Source organism: Hibiscus syriacus, unplaced genomic scaffold (genome assembly GCF_006381635.1).
Source record: "Hibiscus syriacus cultivar Baekdansim isolate YM2019G1 unplaced genomic scaffold, ASM638163v2 tig00110597_pilon, whole genome shotgun sequence".
NCBI classification, from domain to species: Eukaryota; Viridiplantae; Streptophyta; class Magnoliopsida; order Malvales; family Malvaceae; genus Hibiscus; species Hibiscus syriacus.
This window is the reverse complement of record NW_024062795.1, coordinates 1,337,152-1,353,303: the sequence shown is the minus strand read 5'-3', so window position 1 is coordinate 1,353,303 and position 16,152 is coordinate 1,337,152. Positions and strand designations below refer to the sequence as shown.

General features: G+C 35.6%; 2 protein-coding genes across 3 annotated transcripts; both read right to left on the bottom strand.

Annotated features, from left to right (window-relative positions):
• Nucleotides 1–103: 103 nt before the first annotated feature.
• LOC120134080 (probable protein phosphatase 2C 59) lies at nucleotides 104–5,302 on the bottom strand. The gene is made up of 9 exons (XM_039150555.1): nucleotides 5,103–5,302; nucleotides 4,563–4,852; nucleotides 2,500–2,627; nucleotides 1,764–1,862; nucleotides 1,505–1,663; nucleotides 1,156–1,242; nucleotides 950–1,038; nucleotides 669–743; nucleotides 104–514 (listed from the first exon to the last, which is right to left on the bottom strand). The coding sequence occupies exons 2-9, from the start codon at nucleotides 4,640–4,642 to the stop codon at nucleotides 341–343; spliced, it is 891 nt and encodes a 296-aa protein (XP_039006486.1). The 5' UTR covers nucleotides 4,643–4,852; nucleotides 5,103–5,302; the 3' UTR covers nucleotides 104–340.
• A 3,004-nt stretch (nucleotides 5,303–8,306) lies between these two features.
• Nucleotides 8,307–15,527, bottom strand: LOC120134664 (protein RRC1-like). 2 transcript variants are annotated; one of them, XM_039151105.1, is made up of 18 exons: nucleotides 15,311–15,527; nucleotides 15,035–15,131; nucleotides 14,754–14,889; nucleotides 14,541–14,586; nucleotides 13,590–13,647; nucleotides 13,325–13,477; nucleotides 13,000–13,119; nucleotides 12,730–12,895; nucleotides 11,922–12,034; nucleotides 11,646–11,717; nucleotides 11,318–11,539; nucleotides 11,124–11,182; nucleotides 10,925–11,009; nucleotides 10,714–10,851; nucleotides 10,151–10,375; nucleotides 9,253–10,019; nucleotides 8,960–9,126; nucleotides 8,307–8,846 (listed from the first exon to the last, which is right to left on the bottom strand). In XM_039151105.1, exons 2-18 carry the CDS (start codon nucleotides 15,107–15,109, stop codon nucleotides 8,557–8,559), a joined length of 2,892 nt encoding a protein of 963 aa, XP_039007036.1. In that variant the 5' UTR covers nucleotides 15,110–15,131; nucleotides 15,311–15,527; the 3' UTR covers nucleotides 8,307–8,556. The 2 variants fall into 2 exon arrangements, with proteins under 2 accessions (XP_039007036.1, XP_039007037.1); XM_039151106.1 differs by lacking the exons at nucleotides 14,541–14,586; nucleotides 15,035–15,131; nucleotides 15,311–15,527 and having other exon boundaries at nucleotides 14,754–14,891.
• Nucleotides 15,528–16,152: the final 625 nt, after the last annotated feature.

Here is a 16,152-nt window from a genome sequence, read left to right as displayed (position 1 = left end):
TGGGAAAAGTGATTAAATTTAACTTAATGTGTTAATGAAAAAAATTATAATTTTTACATACTCATTATTTTTAAGAAAAATAAAATTAAAATTTTAGACCCCAATTCTTAAATTTCTAGATCCGCCACCGTCTTTAACTCATGCAATTCTGTTCCAGTCCAGAGTCTGAATAGAAGATGTTAATGCAAATCCTGCCCTCACACATTTCTTCATTTTTTTCTATCCTTACACCTTACCCTGCTGTTAAATATATCTGTTTTTTATGACTAGATACATCAATATCTAAGTCCCCCACTTTTTCCCTCAACTTGGGAAACCAAAACATGGAAAGAGATGGTGCTTATGCAGATACACTAGGTGAGGTGGCCCCTTGATTGGTACTCGATTGATTGAACAAGAATCGCACGACGACACAAGTTATGTTATCTGCACTACCCCTCTGGCATGCCTCTTGCATCAACCGCTTTGCTGCCTGCTCAGGATCCTGTATTGGCTTTATCATTGCAACAGCCTCCTGAAAAGGAAAAACAGCAGTTAGGAGGATGGTTGCTAACTATACTCATTTCTCTCATCTTTCTTCAAACTAATTCTAAGCTCGACAGGCACATTGTTGTAGTTCTTGGATGCTAGTAACATACAAGGCATTGAGTAAAACAATTGTTTCATACCTCATTTGAAACAACATCCCACAGTCCATCACTTGCAAGAATAAGGAATTCGAGAGAGTTGTCAATCTTTTCCTCCTGCAACCAAAGAGGTATCAGAGTATAAAATGCTAATACTAATAGCAATGATTTCACAATTAGGGATCCTATACGAGTTTTAAAGACATCAAAGCAGGACTCTAACAAGCACAACTTCAAGCAAAAGGCTGGGTTTTTGCATTACAGGGTTCTATTAACATTATGGTGTGCAATGCCATCTTAGAGACACGAGTCTTCAGACAGACCTGAATATCTGGATCTGCAACAACATATTGCTTCAAGAGCCTATCACCAAATGCACGAACAGCAAGGACGCCTCCTACTCTCCAAGTTCCTAAGGAGACATTTCAGTCATAATAAAAGGAAGAAATTTAGGGCATCATAGCAAAGCTTAAAATGAAAAAAGAGAGGAGGATAAGAGAAGAAGGAGAAATGGTGAGACATAACACACCAGCCCACATGACAAATCCTCCTGCGTCCTCAATCCGTTGACGCTCATCAGTTTGATCTGGCTTATGGTCACGGGACACAGCAATAGCTGTAAGAGGAGATATTGTATGTAAGTCATTTACAGCTAACCATTTTAGTGATAACATAATACTTTTAAAGGCTTTCGAAAGGGCTGACAAATTCACACCTACACCAAGATGGGTGAAGAAGTTATAGAAGAATGCATAATGTAAAAATATTGTCAATGAGATTTCGTTTTACAGGTCAAGTAAATGGAAATTTTATATTTGATTTCATGAATGATTTGAAACCAAAGGAATGGAAACAAAAGTAAAAATAATGGATCTTACCATTGCCTCCTATGCAGATTACAGCACGGGAATCCCCAACATTTGCAACTAGCAACCGATTGCCAACGAGTATAGCCGTAGAAGCGGTTGACCCAGCATCCCTATTCTGATTATTTTCTGATTTTAAAAATTCAGAGTCTGTATGACTATATGAATCAGCTGGTAAGGTTGGAAGCATTTAAAAGAGAAGTTAGGCTGGTGAATCAACAACCCACTAGAAAAGAATACAACTATATGATACAGTTATAATGCCAAGAACCTATTGCAGATTTGGTGTCAGAAATGAACTTTGGATGCCTGATCAAATTATTGAAAAGGTTATGATTAACATATTCAGCTGCCCGGGCACCTCCATGACCTAAAAAAACCATGCTTGTAAAGATCAGGTAATAACTCAGCATAACTAGCCAGGAGTGAGTTAATTATACAATTTTTTTGGTAAAGAAGACAACAAACCATAACTTACTACATCAGAATTGTTCTAGTAGTGGAACAACCTAATGAATTAATTAAATGCTCTCAAAAGAAATGAGTTTTTAGTGGTAAAAGAAAATCTTTCTGGCAAAACTTATGATTTACCATAATAATTTCCAATCCTAAGACAATAAAAGGCCTTTAAGAAAAGGATTCAGATATCGTTAGCATAGTGGAGGAGGTAAAAAAGAACCAGAATCCACATGAAATCCTTTCAGAGACGTTCTCCAAGTTGAGACTACAATGTAATCTTATAAGTTGGTATATATATTCTACTTGTAATTGTCTGGCAACCTTATTTACTACAGTGGATGAATTAGGTCTATAATAGAAAACAGATTAAGAAGTGTACAGCAGATGGAAACATAGATTAATCATGCACACTCTTTAACGCACAAATAATAACCATCATAGATGTTACAGAAACTATTTAAGTGGCTTATATGAAGCATACATAATACATGGTTTACTAAAGTTGTATGCATGTGTTAGGGGAAGACAAAATTAAAAATGAAATATACCATCAAAGACTCCAAAAAGACCAACTATCTCGCCATCAACACCATCAATCATTGTCTCATAAAAATCTTCCATTGAAGACCTTTTCCCTGGAGAGCTTGCATAGCCATAGCTAAACTTTCCGTTCTGACTGTTGCAAGGAAACATGAAAGTCCAGGGTTTTAAATCGCGGTCGCGTTTTCGGTTATTTCGGATTTACCGTGATTGCGGCCGTCGCGGGTAACTCGGACGGTGGCGAAACCGCTATATCGCGACCGAAATCGCTGTCCCGGACCGTTTTTTCGGATTTTAGACATCCTTCGTATCATTCCATAATTTAAGGAAAGATGTAAGCTGATAACTAAAGAACCAGCATTGTCGTCAAGTTTAAGCAAAACATATTTAAGTGACTTTTAACCTAATAGTTCGTGTGCGTGATCATCACTTCAAAAGAATGCAAGACACGTTTAAGTGACTTTTAATCTACTATTTAAGCAAAAAATATTTCTTCCTGCATTTCTATTGCTCCATTCTTTTCCGAATGAAGATATAACGAAATGTAAACGTCCTATCTCTACCAGTCGTATGACTTAAATCACGTGATAAGCCAATCAGATCACTTCTAATGCATTAGATGCAACAAATTTAGTTCAAGGCCAGAAATGTCCAAAAACTGCCTTGTCGGCTCTGGAGCCGAGGCACAAGGCGCGCTCCTTGCCAAAAAATGTATAAAGTAATTCTAGAGTATATCTACACCCATTGCCCACTTGTTCATTCCTAAAACAAACACCTAATCTTCTCTCCACTCTAAACTATTATAAAAAATTAACTTTTATATTCAATAAATTTTATTAAGTAAATATTATTTACTTTAATGTTTTACGAATTTTTTGAAACTTGAAACTGTCATTATAATAAATAGAAGAAAATAAAAAGTGCCAGCTCTGCACTACTCCTAAGTCCTAACAATGGTTATGTCTAGGACTTAAAATAAAAAGTGTATTTTTTATTTTTTGAAAATTGAAACTGTCATTATGATTAATAAAAGAAAATAAAGAGTGCTAGCAGGCCACCACTCCTAACGACGATTATGTTTAGAACTTAAAACAAATGCAGTTTATTTGTTTTTTGAAAATTGAAACTGCCATTATGATTAATAAAAGAAAATAAAGAGTGATAGCAGACCACCACTCCTCACAACAGTTCAAATGTCTAGGACTTAAAATAAATGCAATGTATGATATAAAACATGAGGCACGAACCCCAGTGACCTTGGTGGTAAAGGAATTGTTGTTATTCCTTGAGATCCTGGGTTCGAAAACATGAAGGAAAGAGAAAGCATCAGAAAGTGAAAAGCTTATAAAGATAACACCTCAGATTTCTCCCAATTTATGCAGCAACAAATCATTTCAAGATAAATATCCACAAGAATTCAACACATCTAAATGCTCCAAATTTAAGAATATATGTTCCAATATGTCCATAATTCATCGTCTGTTTTCCCTCTATTTTGTATTTGTTCACTTTTGTTAGGTGATACTGATTGCCAACCGTATGCCCTATCTAATTGAGAAATGTTCCTAAGGTTTAACTTAAAGCATACTATCCTAATAAGCAAAGATCATAGTCTGAAAGGGAATTTAACAGATACATCTCCAATTCCAGATCTTAAAGGAGATGTTCCAATTTTCATCAGGAAGCTTTTTCTTTTTTCTAAGCAAGATAAGTAAATTTTATTAAGAAAAAGGCATTAAAAGCCATAAAAGTTTACAACCCCAAGGTAGGATACGCAACACCTAAAACCATATAACAAAGTAGAAAACACCAGGAAAGAGAACAAAACACCATTATCTTCTCTCTTGAAGCACCAAGAAGTTGAACACCACGAACTGAAATAAGTAACAGAAAAATTCAGAATAAAATGCATACAAATTGGACAAGGCATGCAAACAAAAACACATGATGTTGAACATATGGAAATGTGAAGAAAAAAAAGATTAACTTGCAAAGGAAAAAAAAACAAAGTATGAATCAAAAGACAATCTAGATCTAAGCAAAGAACGATGAACAGAGAAAAGGAACCAACCTAAGGCCGCCGCCGCTAATCCGTCCATCTTCAGCATGAACCTGACTCGAAGATTGCAACACGGAATTCAAATAGCCCATATTATTGCTAGAGCTTTCAAAATTTTCCACCTCTAATCCCTTGTATCAATATAGGAAATAACAAAACCAACCGTAATCGAAAGAAAAAAAATGAAATTTCAGCTGATGATAGTCAGAAAAAACGAAAGCCTAAGTTTACAAGCTAATGAAACCAAACAGTCTTCACGTTTCACGGATCATCTCAAAATTAAGCGAGGTATCAATCTTAACCTGCAAAGAAATCAAAATTTCCAGATCCAATTAAAAACGCATAGATCCTAATATATCAATCTCATACATAACGTGTTAACTAAAGCACAAATAAACATAATTAAATCATTTTTAAAGGAAAAAAAACATACTCTTCGAAAGCGAACATAAACAATGCAATAAATGAATTTATTAGTTGGTTTAGGGGAGATCATTATTAAGAATGATTAAATAGCTACAAAAAATTAGAGAAATGAACATAAATGGTTACCTCAATCAATGAAGAAGAAGGGAAGGAAAAGGAAATGGCTGACAATAAGAGTGAGAGAAGATTGGAAGAGAAAAGGCCGCTTAAAGGGGAGAAAAACACGAGACTTCACAAAGAGAAGAGAAGAGAGACAAATAATACTAAAAACCAGAGGCTGCTGCTGATTCTTTCTGTTTCACCTTTGGTTTGCTGATAACAGAGAACAACCTCCGTAATAAAAAACAGACATAATAAAATTAGATTTTCTTTTTCTTATCCGCTGTGTTTAATAATAGGGTAAACTACAGATTTGGTCATTTTTATTTGAGTTTTATAAACCTATAGTCACTGGATTAAAAAATATAAGTTTTGATCACTTCTATTATCCTTTTATTAAGATTTTGTATCTGAGACATTAGTTTATGTGAGTTGGATGACGTGGCTTATTGTTAAAAATATTTAATTTTTATTTTATTTTCACCTTTAAACTTTAAATAAATTATTAATTATGGTCTTTTTGTAAACCCAAAATAATTTAAGGATAAAATATCAATTTACCCCTTTTTACACTTCTCCACAACTCTCTCTCTCTACAGGCGTCCCCTTCCTGCATTCTTTCTTTCTCCTCTACATCCATTTCTGTTCCCATCTCTGTATTCCACTGAAGGAGTCTAAGAAAGAACCTATGGAATAACAGCTAAACACCCTTGGGTTAAAGAGAATGATGGCTCTTTCGTGATTCTTAGGGAAGGAGTCTTCTTCGAATATTGGGGGCAAATAAGCATCGAGACAATAAATCTTGGTGGCTGGCGATGAAAGCGAGAAATCAAAGAAATTTTCGTTACCTTGGCCGTGGTTATTTTTCTTAAACTTCCTGATCAAACCCATTTCTTTTTTCGTTTCCCCTTTCAGTTTCAACAAATCATTCAAAGAACATTGTTGTTGTGGAGAGATTGATGGGTATTATATATCTGAGAGAATTTAAACGAGGGATGAAGAAATTTCTATCAGTGGATGAAGCTATGGTTTTTGGCAGGAGAAAGAAGAAATGGAGGAAGGGGACGGTGTAGAGAAGCTGGAGTTGAGGAGAGGTGTAAAAAGGGTTAATTAAAATTTTATCCCTAAACTATTTCTTATTTATAAAAGACCCATAATTAATAATTTATTTAAAGTTTAAGTGTTAAAATAAAAATTAAATATTTTACTTATGTGTTACGCCATCAAACTCACATTAACTAATGTCTCAATGATCAAATTTTAATAAAACGATAATGTAAGTTATCATAATTTATGTTTTTTGAATTCAGTGATGGTTTATAAAATTCAAACGAAAGTAATTAAATCTGTAGTTTATCCTTAATAATATTATATTTACATTATTTTTCCAAATAAAATATTATATTTATCTTAAAAATATAATTTCTTTATTTTCTTTCACTAAAAACAAAGATGCTTAATAAAAATATTATTAATTAACATTTTTAGTATAAAAAAAGAGTAAAATTGACGAAACAATTTGATATACCGAAGAAACTTGAAAAATGGTGAAGCTAGAAATAGGTCTATTTATTAGAAAAATATTTGTTTGAATTTTTTAGTTTTTACCCATCAACTAAAAAGAAATAACTCATATAACATGTGTTTAGGACATGCAAGAGTTGACGACAATGATTACGTACATATATAGATCTTGTTTCTAATCTCCCAACAAATATATTTTCAGAATATTATATTTATTGAACCTATTGAGGGATCATAATTATTAAAGAGATTATTATTTTTACTTGAAGTTTTGAGTTTGAGTAGTTATTTATATATATATATATATATATATATATCAAAGATTAAAAATATTATGAATATATATTATTTTATAATGATCTGTGCCGTGCTGGCATGGCGATCCAAGCATCCATTTTATCAGTTGATGCAGCTTTTGCTGCTGCAGCACTTGTTCCATGCATGCAGCTTCTACAATACTAAATGCAGAATGGGTTTTACTCTCGCCGTTTGCATGTGAGAGATGTAGCAGCTAAAATGGCAGCAAGAGCAGTAGCCCTTCATTTTGTCAGTAATGTGTTCAGAAAAGATAAACAGAATATAAATTAAATCTATTGCTGACCTGAATTGGTTTAATTTTGGTTTAATTTTCTTAATTTTAAAGCTAAGAGGGTCTAAAAACAACAACTGGAGTACTGGACCCATTTTTTTCTTTAGAGGGAAAGGCCCCTCCTTCGTCATTGACAGCAACGTTTGAAAATGGAAAATCAAACAAAAACAAGTTAACGTATAAGCAATATGTGATTTCGGGATTGATTAAATAGTTCTTGTGTCATACACGACACAACTATATGTACAAATAGTAATTCCAATTATAAATAATGTTTGAGTTTCTTAATTCAACTCTTTCACTGTCTCCAGAAAGAAATAAAGCACACAAACATCCATAATGTCTAAGCCAAAGGTAATCTATGGGCTTTATACTTATCACAAAATAAAATGTATCAAGACTTTTGTATGAACAAAATTATAGAATGAGAATTTTCTAATATCAAAAACAAAAATACAATAGAATTTGTAGTTTAGCGTGGATTGATTTTCAAGAGTTCGTCAATATATTTTTAACACAATTTTTAATATCTACTTGTATGGATAATCATTTAATTACAAGAAAAATTTAACCAAAAAACTATTCAAATTAGACTCTGTACTCTTATTCAACGTCTAATAATATTAATATAATCATGTATGGATATAAGGTTCGTACCATAAGGATTCGATCCCCACATTCCGGCGGAGATAAATAGTGAACGTGGATCAATAACGGGCTATGACATTGGGCCATTGGACCTCATTCTATATATCTCATTCTTTCCTCTCTATTTTATTTCGTTACCAAACGAGTTGCACTGTAAATTGTTCTAACTGAATCATGTCACATTCATTCATGTATTTCTTCGGAGAGGAAAACTCCAACCTCACAAGACGTGTGCAAGCACATGCATAGTAAATCTAGAAGATTGCCCTCGAATCATTAGGGGAACCCCTCCATTATACTATTTACTTGCATAGTAAATCTAGTAGCTTGTCCTGAAAATATAATTAAACGTTTAAACTGATCTGAGTAATGACATGACCAACACAATTCCAAGAAAGACACCCGGAGACTAACTCTATCCGGGTGAGGGACCAAAGACGTTAAATGTTTGTAGCAAGTAATTAACTTGCTTTTGCAAAATGCAGAATCAAATACAACGTGCGCCATGACATTGTAAAAAGAAAACGAAACTTTTCAAAAAAATACTACGAAATGGTTCAACCAGAACCAGATTTCCTGTCATGGGATTTGTTGTCAACCAACAGTCACAGATGGAAAGGGATTGCAGTGCACCCTCCAACACAAAGCAAGTCATCTACTGGTCTCAAACCCATCCTACCCAGATCACAACTTACAAAAAGACCGTCGGCCATTAAGCAACTAACGCCTTCTCCTATCCCTATCTCTGCTTCTACCCCTATCATGCTCATCCCTTTCCTTACTTCCACTCTTTTCATGATGGTCTCGCTCCCTGTCCCTTCCCCTTTCACTTTCCAGGTCATGACCTCTATCTCTATCCCTATCCCTGTGCCTTTCTTGCTCCTTTTCTGAACCATTTTCTCTATCCCTGTCTCTGTTTGATAATTTTCGTGGAGGGCTCTTGCTCCGGCTTTCACTGCGATGTCGCTTTCTTGCAGAGCTACGTGCATCATCCCGCCTATCTCTCCTCTCTGCAATTCCAAGAATGCATAAACAAGTGTTAGGGTATGCCTTCAACTTTGGAAAGTACATTAACTATTATAGTCTGTCAAAATAACAACTTGTCAATGGCTAAATAACATACTTCTTCCTGAAGTATCTTCACCAGAATCTGTTAAACCATATTCAGATTCCAGCCGTTTTCGATGAACAGCAACCCTTCTCTCAATATCCTCAGAATTTTTAATTCCCCGCTCCTCCAGGGATTCTCGATATTCTATCAAAGCAACCTCCAGATGTCTCAACTTTTGCCTGTGGTATTATGAGCAAAGTGACACATTAATAAATTAATTGCTACATGAGCAAATTCTACTTCAGAGTTCATAAGAAAATTTGGATTTGGTTTGTCTGGCCTTATGAAATGAGAATTCATCATACCTCTGCTCTTCATTGATTGCACTTTCAGATGGTGCCGGAGTGTTCATATCAGTTCCAAACTCCAATTCATCAGCCTTACTAGGGCCATCAGGATCACCCGCATTCTCACTTCCGGTTCTCTTTTCTTCATCATCGCTGTCATCATCCTCTCTAGCCCATTTAGATGCTGGCAAAACAGGATCGATTTTATCTTTCTTCGTGAATGCTTTTAGTTCAGGCTGTGGGACCGGAAAGGTTTCAACCAGAGGTACAGACACTTTGCGTTCTGAATGGATATCACCCTCTCCATAACGAATCCATTCAGACAATCCCAAAGACTCTGGTTCAGCATTTGCATTTCTTTGACCACTAAGATGCCTGCTAGAACTAGATCGGAGCTTCAACTCATCATCTAGTTCATAATCCCTTTGCTTTTCTGCATCTTCCAAACTTAAGAGTCGCGCAACCATTATTTCTCTACCACCAACAAGAGACAATCCATTATGTCTACAACGCCTTTCCAGCTCAGCAAGTGGGAGATCCATCAGCTCCTTCGTAGCTGCACCTTTGCCCATTGCCAAAGCAGCATCTTGATTTGCCTTAATCCCATCAACTACATCTTCTGAACTTATCTTCTTTTCAATTTCTGGTGCATTACCACATATGGAATGGAATGGGGCCACACCAGAGTTTCCTGATCGAAGAAAAGTAGCTCGCATTCCGTTAACATATGCATCTGAAAAAAGAAACCAGTCCGACCATACTTGCAACACTTTCAGAACCCTTTCCTGCAAAAAACCAAGAACCAGATATAAATACATGCACGTGACCACAAGCCAGTTCATTTTGCAGACCTCAGCAGAACAAACATAATATAAAGCATACTGGAAGCAGTAGAAAAGGTCAACATTATACCTACCTTAAGGGCCTCAGCTGTGATCCTTCCCGTCACACTGCGGTACAAATCATTAAAGCTCTCCATTATATCAGGCAATGTTGCTTCAAATTTGGTACGGTATGCAGATGCATTTTTAACAGGGGCACTGCTGTTATGAAGAATGTCAGAGACAAGCATAAGCCTTGCAACTTTAGTTGGAATTGGTGTCTCTTTAAGTGTCAAGGATTCTGTCAAAACTTCAACCATCTGCACAGGAGAGCGAGGAGGGAGTGCAAATGGATCAAATTTAAGTTCTCATAATACTGTCTAAGGTTCAAACTGCAGAATGAAACTCAAGGATATAAAGGATTTTGCAAATGATCAATCAACATGATGACCAGATCTGGAACGTTGTTCCAGTCCCTAGTAAATTTTCTTTTGTTTCCACAAATCTACTCTTTTTAACATTTATGGCAACAGTAAGAAAATTTAAAAAAAAGGAAACCCTCAAGCCAAACCCAGCCAGGAACCATTAGAATTTGAAGAATAGAAAAGTCTTAAAGAGCATGAAATGCTATAGGGCATGCTGTAGATATAAGGAATACCTCTCCAGCAGCATCAGCATTATCCAAAGCAAATCCCATAGCTTCCTTAATCTGACTCCTCTCCAATGTCAAGGCCCGTAGCATGTCCTCAAATTCATCCCTTTGAGGATCAGTAAGTGTTCGTTCTGGCTCCAGCCGCTGTAATAGTAAATATAATATTACTAACTGAAATCACAAAACCGGGAACAAAGCATGTTCATCTTTGGAATACCCTGCTTCTCCCTGCAGCATATGTGGCACTGGACTCCTTTTCATGCTCTGGACTTTTTGCAGTTGGCAGAGGAGGTGGTACCCATCTATAAAATAAAAGAATAAATAAATAAAAGGAAAAAAATTATGCACTGCCAATACTGTCTAGCACAACCTGTGAAAGGAATGTAATTAACAGAAAATTGTTGGCACTTAATTACCTTCCACTACCAGTTATCATGATAAAAGGCTCTGTCCGCCACCTTTGAAGAGTATCACCCTGCATTTCCACAAACAATTAAGTTCTTCAATAATTATTCCTTCCTTACACATATCCCAAGCATGGCATATTAAGTTACAAAATAACACCGGGGTCAACAATGGAAGATGCATTTGGATAGCTAACACAATGGACCTGAGCAAAAGAATACAGTCTCCAGACATAGAAAGTATGTTCCTTTGAGCCAAGCTCAAACAAAAAGCTGAAGAGAGGATTGCCACGGCCCCTCTCCATAATAGCTTGTTCAAAAGCACATCCTCCATCAAGAACATAAAGAGCCATTGTATCAATAACATGGCGAAGATGGTCATCATTAGGGGGAATAACCAATATATCTGGAACATTTGGAGTAAGAACCTGGCAACAAGATATATCAAATTAAGATTTACCTCAGACAGGAGGATATATCAAATTTCCATTTTCTTAGAGAAATAAAATGATGAAGATAACTCGGTTAAATTACCAGTTCAGAGTTCTGATTTGGAACAGATGTGACTGGTGGGCCTGAAGGACCGGATAAGATTATAGAACTACCCTGCCAATCAGAAAATAGGTTTCAGAATCACAGCATAGAAAAACACCAGCCAGTGGATTTTGTCAACTGCCTACTCAAACCAAAAATATGTTAATAGATCATAGCTTCAAGAAAGCTTTGTGGCTTGAGCATCTTGTATACAGAAAAATGTATACATTTTAATCAATTGAGATACAAATTCTTTTGAATAAGAACATAACGAACCTCCTTACTCCGGATGGCCATCTGTCCAGGTGGGGGAGCAGGTAATGCTTGTGATGGAAGAGCAACAGATTTACCCCACCCAACTTTCAATTCATATTCATATACAACAACTCCTGCCAAACAGAACATATATTGAAGTCATATATCAGTTTAGAAAAACACAGCTATATATCACAAAAGTTAGGTAGAACTCAATCATAACAAGGGAGCATTTTAGCATTCACAGAACTTTGGAAATTAGATGTCACGATTTAGAAATGCATCATATAGAATTTTAACAGTAGAAAATATCACATCCAAGAAGTTAACTAAAGATTTTACTTCCTTCGATCTTTAAGATGTAACTATGTAACAGAAAACCAAACCAACAAGCCTTAATCCAAATATATTTGATGTCGACTACAAGACTAAGACAGAGAAATGTTTACATTCAGCACACAATTCCTCCTCCAGAGATCCCTATCCACCACCATTTCCTCTTCAGGAACCAACAGTTTCATATCATCATTTATAACCTCCAGTAATGTCTGTTGTGGTCTCGTTTGAACCTTTTTACCCGATCCAATGTCAATTTGATCCATTCTTCTTACATATGCAACCCTCAATGTGCATCCTATGTAGCTAAACCACCATAACGATTTCCTCTCACCTTATCCCCTATAGGAGACATCCCAAACTGTATATCCACATTCCTAACCATGTCCTTCCCGGTCCTATCACATTGCTATTATCAAGGACATGAAAATGCACCTCACAAGATTAATGACACAAGAGTACAAGACATCTACAAAAATGCTCTAGGGAATACCTTGCATTTCATCTTTTGCAGCTTGTCCATCAGCTCTATTCATGAAAGCCACAAAGCCACAATTTCTTTGCCGTCTACGCTCTTCCTCTGTCCTAGGCCACATAATCTTCACACTAGCAATAGGCCCAAATCTTCCAAAAGTCCGAAGAAGAAAATTTTCATCCACCTAAATTAAAAGGAACTTGTAGTTAGGAAAAAATCTAAACACCTACTGAGAAAAAAGGGGGAAGTAAGATTAAAAGAAGCAATTAAGAAACAACAATAGCATACCTTTGGTGAGAGATTTCCAACATACAGATTTGTTGTTTGAGGATCACCGTCATCAAATGATCCAGGCAGTTTTCCACTAGGATCAAAATCATCAGGCAGTTCATCAAAGCGACTAGATGGCTGAGAAAGGAACAACCAAAGGATTAGATACATATGTCTTTCTGACAAAATATAGTCATGCTATATGAGAAGGGCTGAAAATACTCAGATGACACATAAACCATCCCCATACATCTAAGTGAAAGAAACAAAGGAGGAAAGTTGAAATATGTTTAACATTAGCCACTACTATGGAATAAAATTTGAATCCAACTGAAGGACTTACAGCTGCATTGTCACTATTACGCCCATCGTGCCAATGTTCACGATCCTGATTTCTCCTCTCCCTCAGTTCTTGTTCATGCTTCAGCTCCTCCATAAAATGATCAATGTTCCGAGACTTTCCCTTCTCTTTCTCTTTTGGCCTCTCCTCCTCCTCCTAGAAACATCATTGTCGAAGTTCAAATAAAATGTGCATATCAAATATCAGAAAACTTGGTTGAAAATGATAAAAAATACATGCATGCCATAGTTTCACTAACAAAATTTACCTTCTCCGATTCTTTTCCCTTGGCTGCCAAAGGAGGTGGTATGAAAGATGGAACATACCTGCATATATACAATGAAAGATAAACTTCCATTTTCCAGAAAGAATTCGTTCACTGGTCTACCCATTCTTTAACAAAGCTTCATCACTTGTCCTCATCAATGAACTTTAAAGGAGACTCTATAGGATAACCATCACTAAAACGTTTTATGTAACAGTACACTAAAGCATAAAGAACTGTTCCTAGAATTCATTAGTGGATCACTCTTAGCCAATTTTTTGTAGTTTGCATGCAAGCTTGCTGGAACAGACTCCTGCAAAAATCAGTTAAAAGTATTTCAAAGAATTTGGTAGCAGCAGACAGGACATTTTTAAGGGACATATGGAAACTTAGGTTATCCAAGTCAGATCACACCAATTGGGGGGGGGTCTTTCTCCTATGTACTGTTGTTACTCCTGATTTCAAATTTGCTAATATGCGACACAAATTGGAAACACTAAAAAATGCTAGAAAATGCAGTCTTCCAATTGCCTTTAACAGAAGAAAATACTATAACAGCATTTACATATCTAAAAGAAAAAAGATAAAGACATATTAGGACAACTTCCCAAACAGTTTTCGTTTCATATGCATATTAGACTTGTAATTAAACTGAAAGGGGTTATAGTTCCAAAATGGAGTGGCATAAGAGTTTTAGTTCAGAAGATGATAAATAACAAGTATTTCTTTTTCTAAAGTAGAAAAGGACCCTAGCTGGTTAAATCTTTTCAAATTTAGTGATATATGAGTGTAACAAACTGCTATATGAAAATCTTTTCATGATATATTAGAAGCCTTTAAAAATACAAGGCCAGAGTGAGAATATCACTATCATCACCATGTAACTTTTCACTTTGACACCTTGTCAAAAGAATATTAGTATTGCAGCATGGTTAATCAAAAGCAATAATTTACCTACTTCCCTTCTTTGGAACAGATACCCCATCTTTCGACTTTTCACCTGTCATCCGCAAATGAATAAACAAGGCCCATATTTTTATTAAAGTGTCCTCGTGATATAATAAAAAAATCATTCTACTTGCTCAAAATCACTGACACTTAAAACCGAGGCAAATATATTAATTTCTGCCAAAAGAAATATTGATTGAGTTCCTGAATCACACTAACCTTCAGCATCGAACTTGAATTTCTCATTGGGATTGATTGTTCCACCTCGAACAAATGCCTTCGACCCGGGAGCATTATCACCTTGAAACGAAGCCACGAACTCCTCATATAATCGAGCAGTTTCATCTTCCTCCCTCTGATAACGAGGAAGGAATGGAAAAAAAAAAGAGCACAAGTAAAATTTAATTATTTTAGCTCAAAGGAGCCAATATATCCGAATCAACAAGGTGGAAACCAAATCAATTAGAGGCTTGAGCATTGAAGGTAAGAAAATCTTGTACCTTCTTCTTGGCTTCCTCCTCTTCTCTGTGCTTCTGAAAAGGCGTTTTCTTGCGCGTGATTGAAAACGAACTCATCTTCAAGTGACTGAACCAATCCCTAACATAATAATAAAAAAATTAAAAGTTCAACTAAAGCCCCCCAAATTGTTTCAATCCCTAATATAATGAAAAAGTTCAACTAATCCCTCCCCCAAATTGATTCAATCCCTAACATGTAAACCCTAACAGATTAGAACTCCCAAAGTTAAGGGTGGAGAAGAAGGCGTGAAACCCTACCTGAGCAAATGGAAGGATTTGTGTGACTTGGACTTGGGAGAATGGATTCAGAGAGAAACGTAACCAAAACCAGAGGCCATTGAACTCTTCAGTGCAGTGATTTATTTACTAGGATTCAAATAAAGAGTGTTTTTCCAAAATTACATAGGTCAAGTTGGAATAGCGAATAGCCCCCCCGACCCCAGTAAATTATAAAGGCTCGACCTTTTGACGTTCACAGATTGGTAAGGAAGGGGAATGAAAAATTGTAGAATAGAACGCACACGCAAGTGCTGAAACAAAATCCCACTCAAATAAGGGTATACTACACGTTTAGTATCTAAAATATTACTTTTATTCTGCTTTGGTACTCAAATTTTATTTTTTCCAAAATCATACCTAATATTTAGTTTAGGTTTAATTTTGGTACACCATCATTAAAAAATTAACAGAGTTGTTGACATAGCATTACCTTATGATGATATGTCAACTTCACCATTAAGTTTTAACAGCGACGTACCAAAATGAAACTTAAGCTTAGGTTTGTCCTAATAGATGTGCAGGTCTTGTGTTACTTTTTAAAATAATACCCTTAAAATATTTTATGATAAGGATTAATTTGTCAAATTTGAAATTATGAGGAATTTATAGGTCTTTTTACTAAAATTTATCATGAAAAACTATTAAAGATACTCTTAAAATCTTTATTTGCAACTTTCTCTGCCACTTTCTTGAAAACTAAATGAAAAGTTTGTTTTCCCTTCAAATGAAAATGTCGTTAAGGCACAAAAATTGTATATTGATGGACCGAATGTCATTCATGTGTGGATCCCTAAATTTTGGGGTCCTGTGGCGTGTCAAAT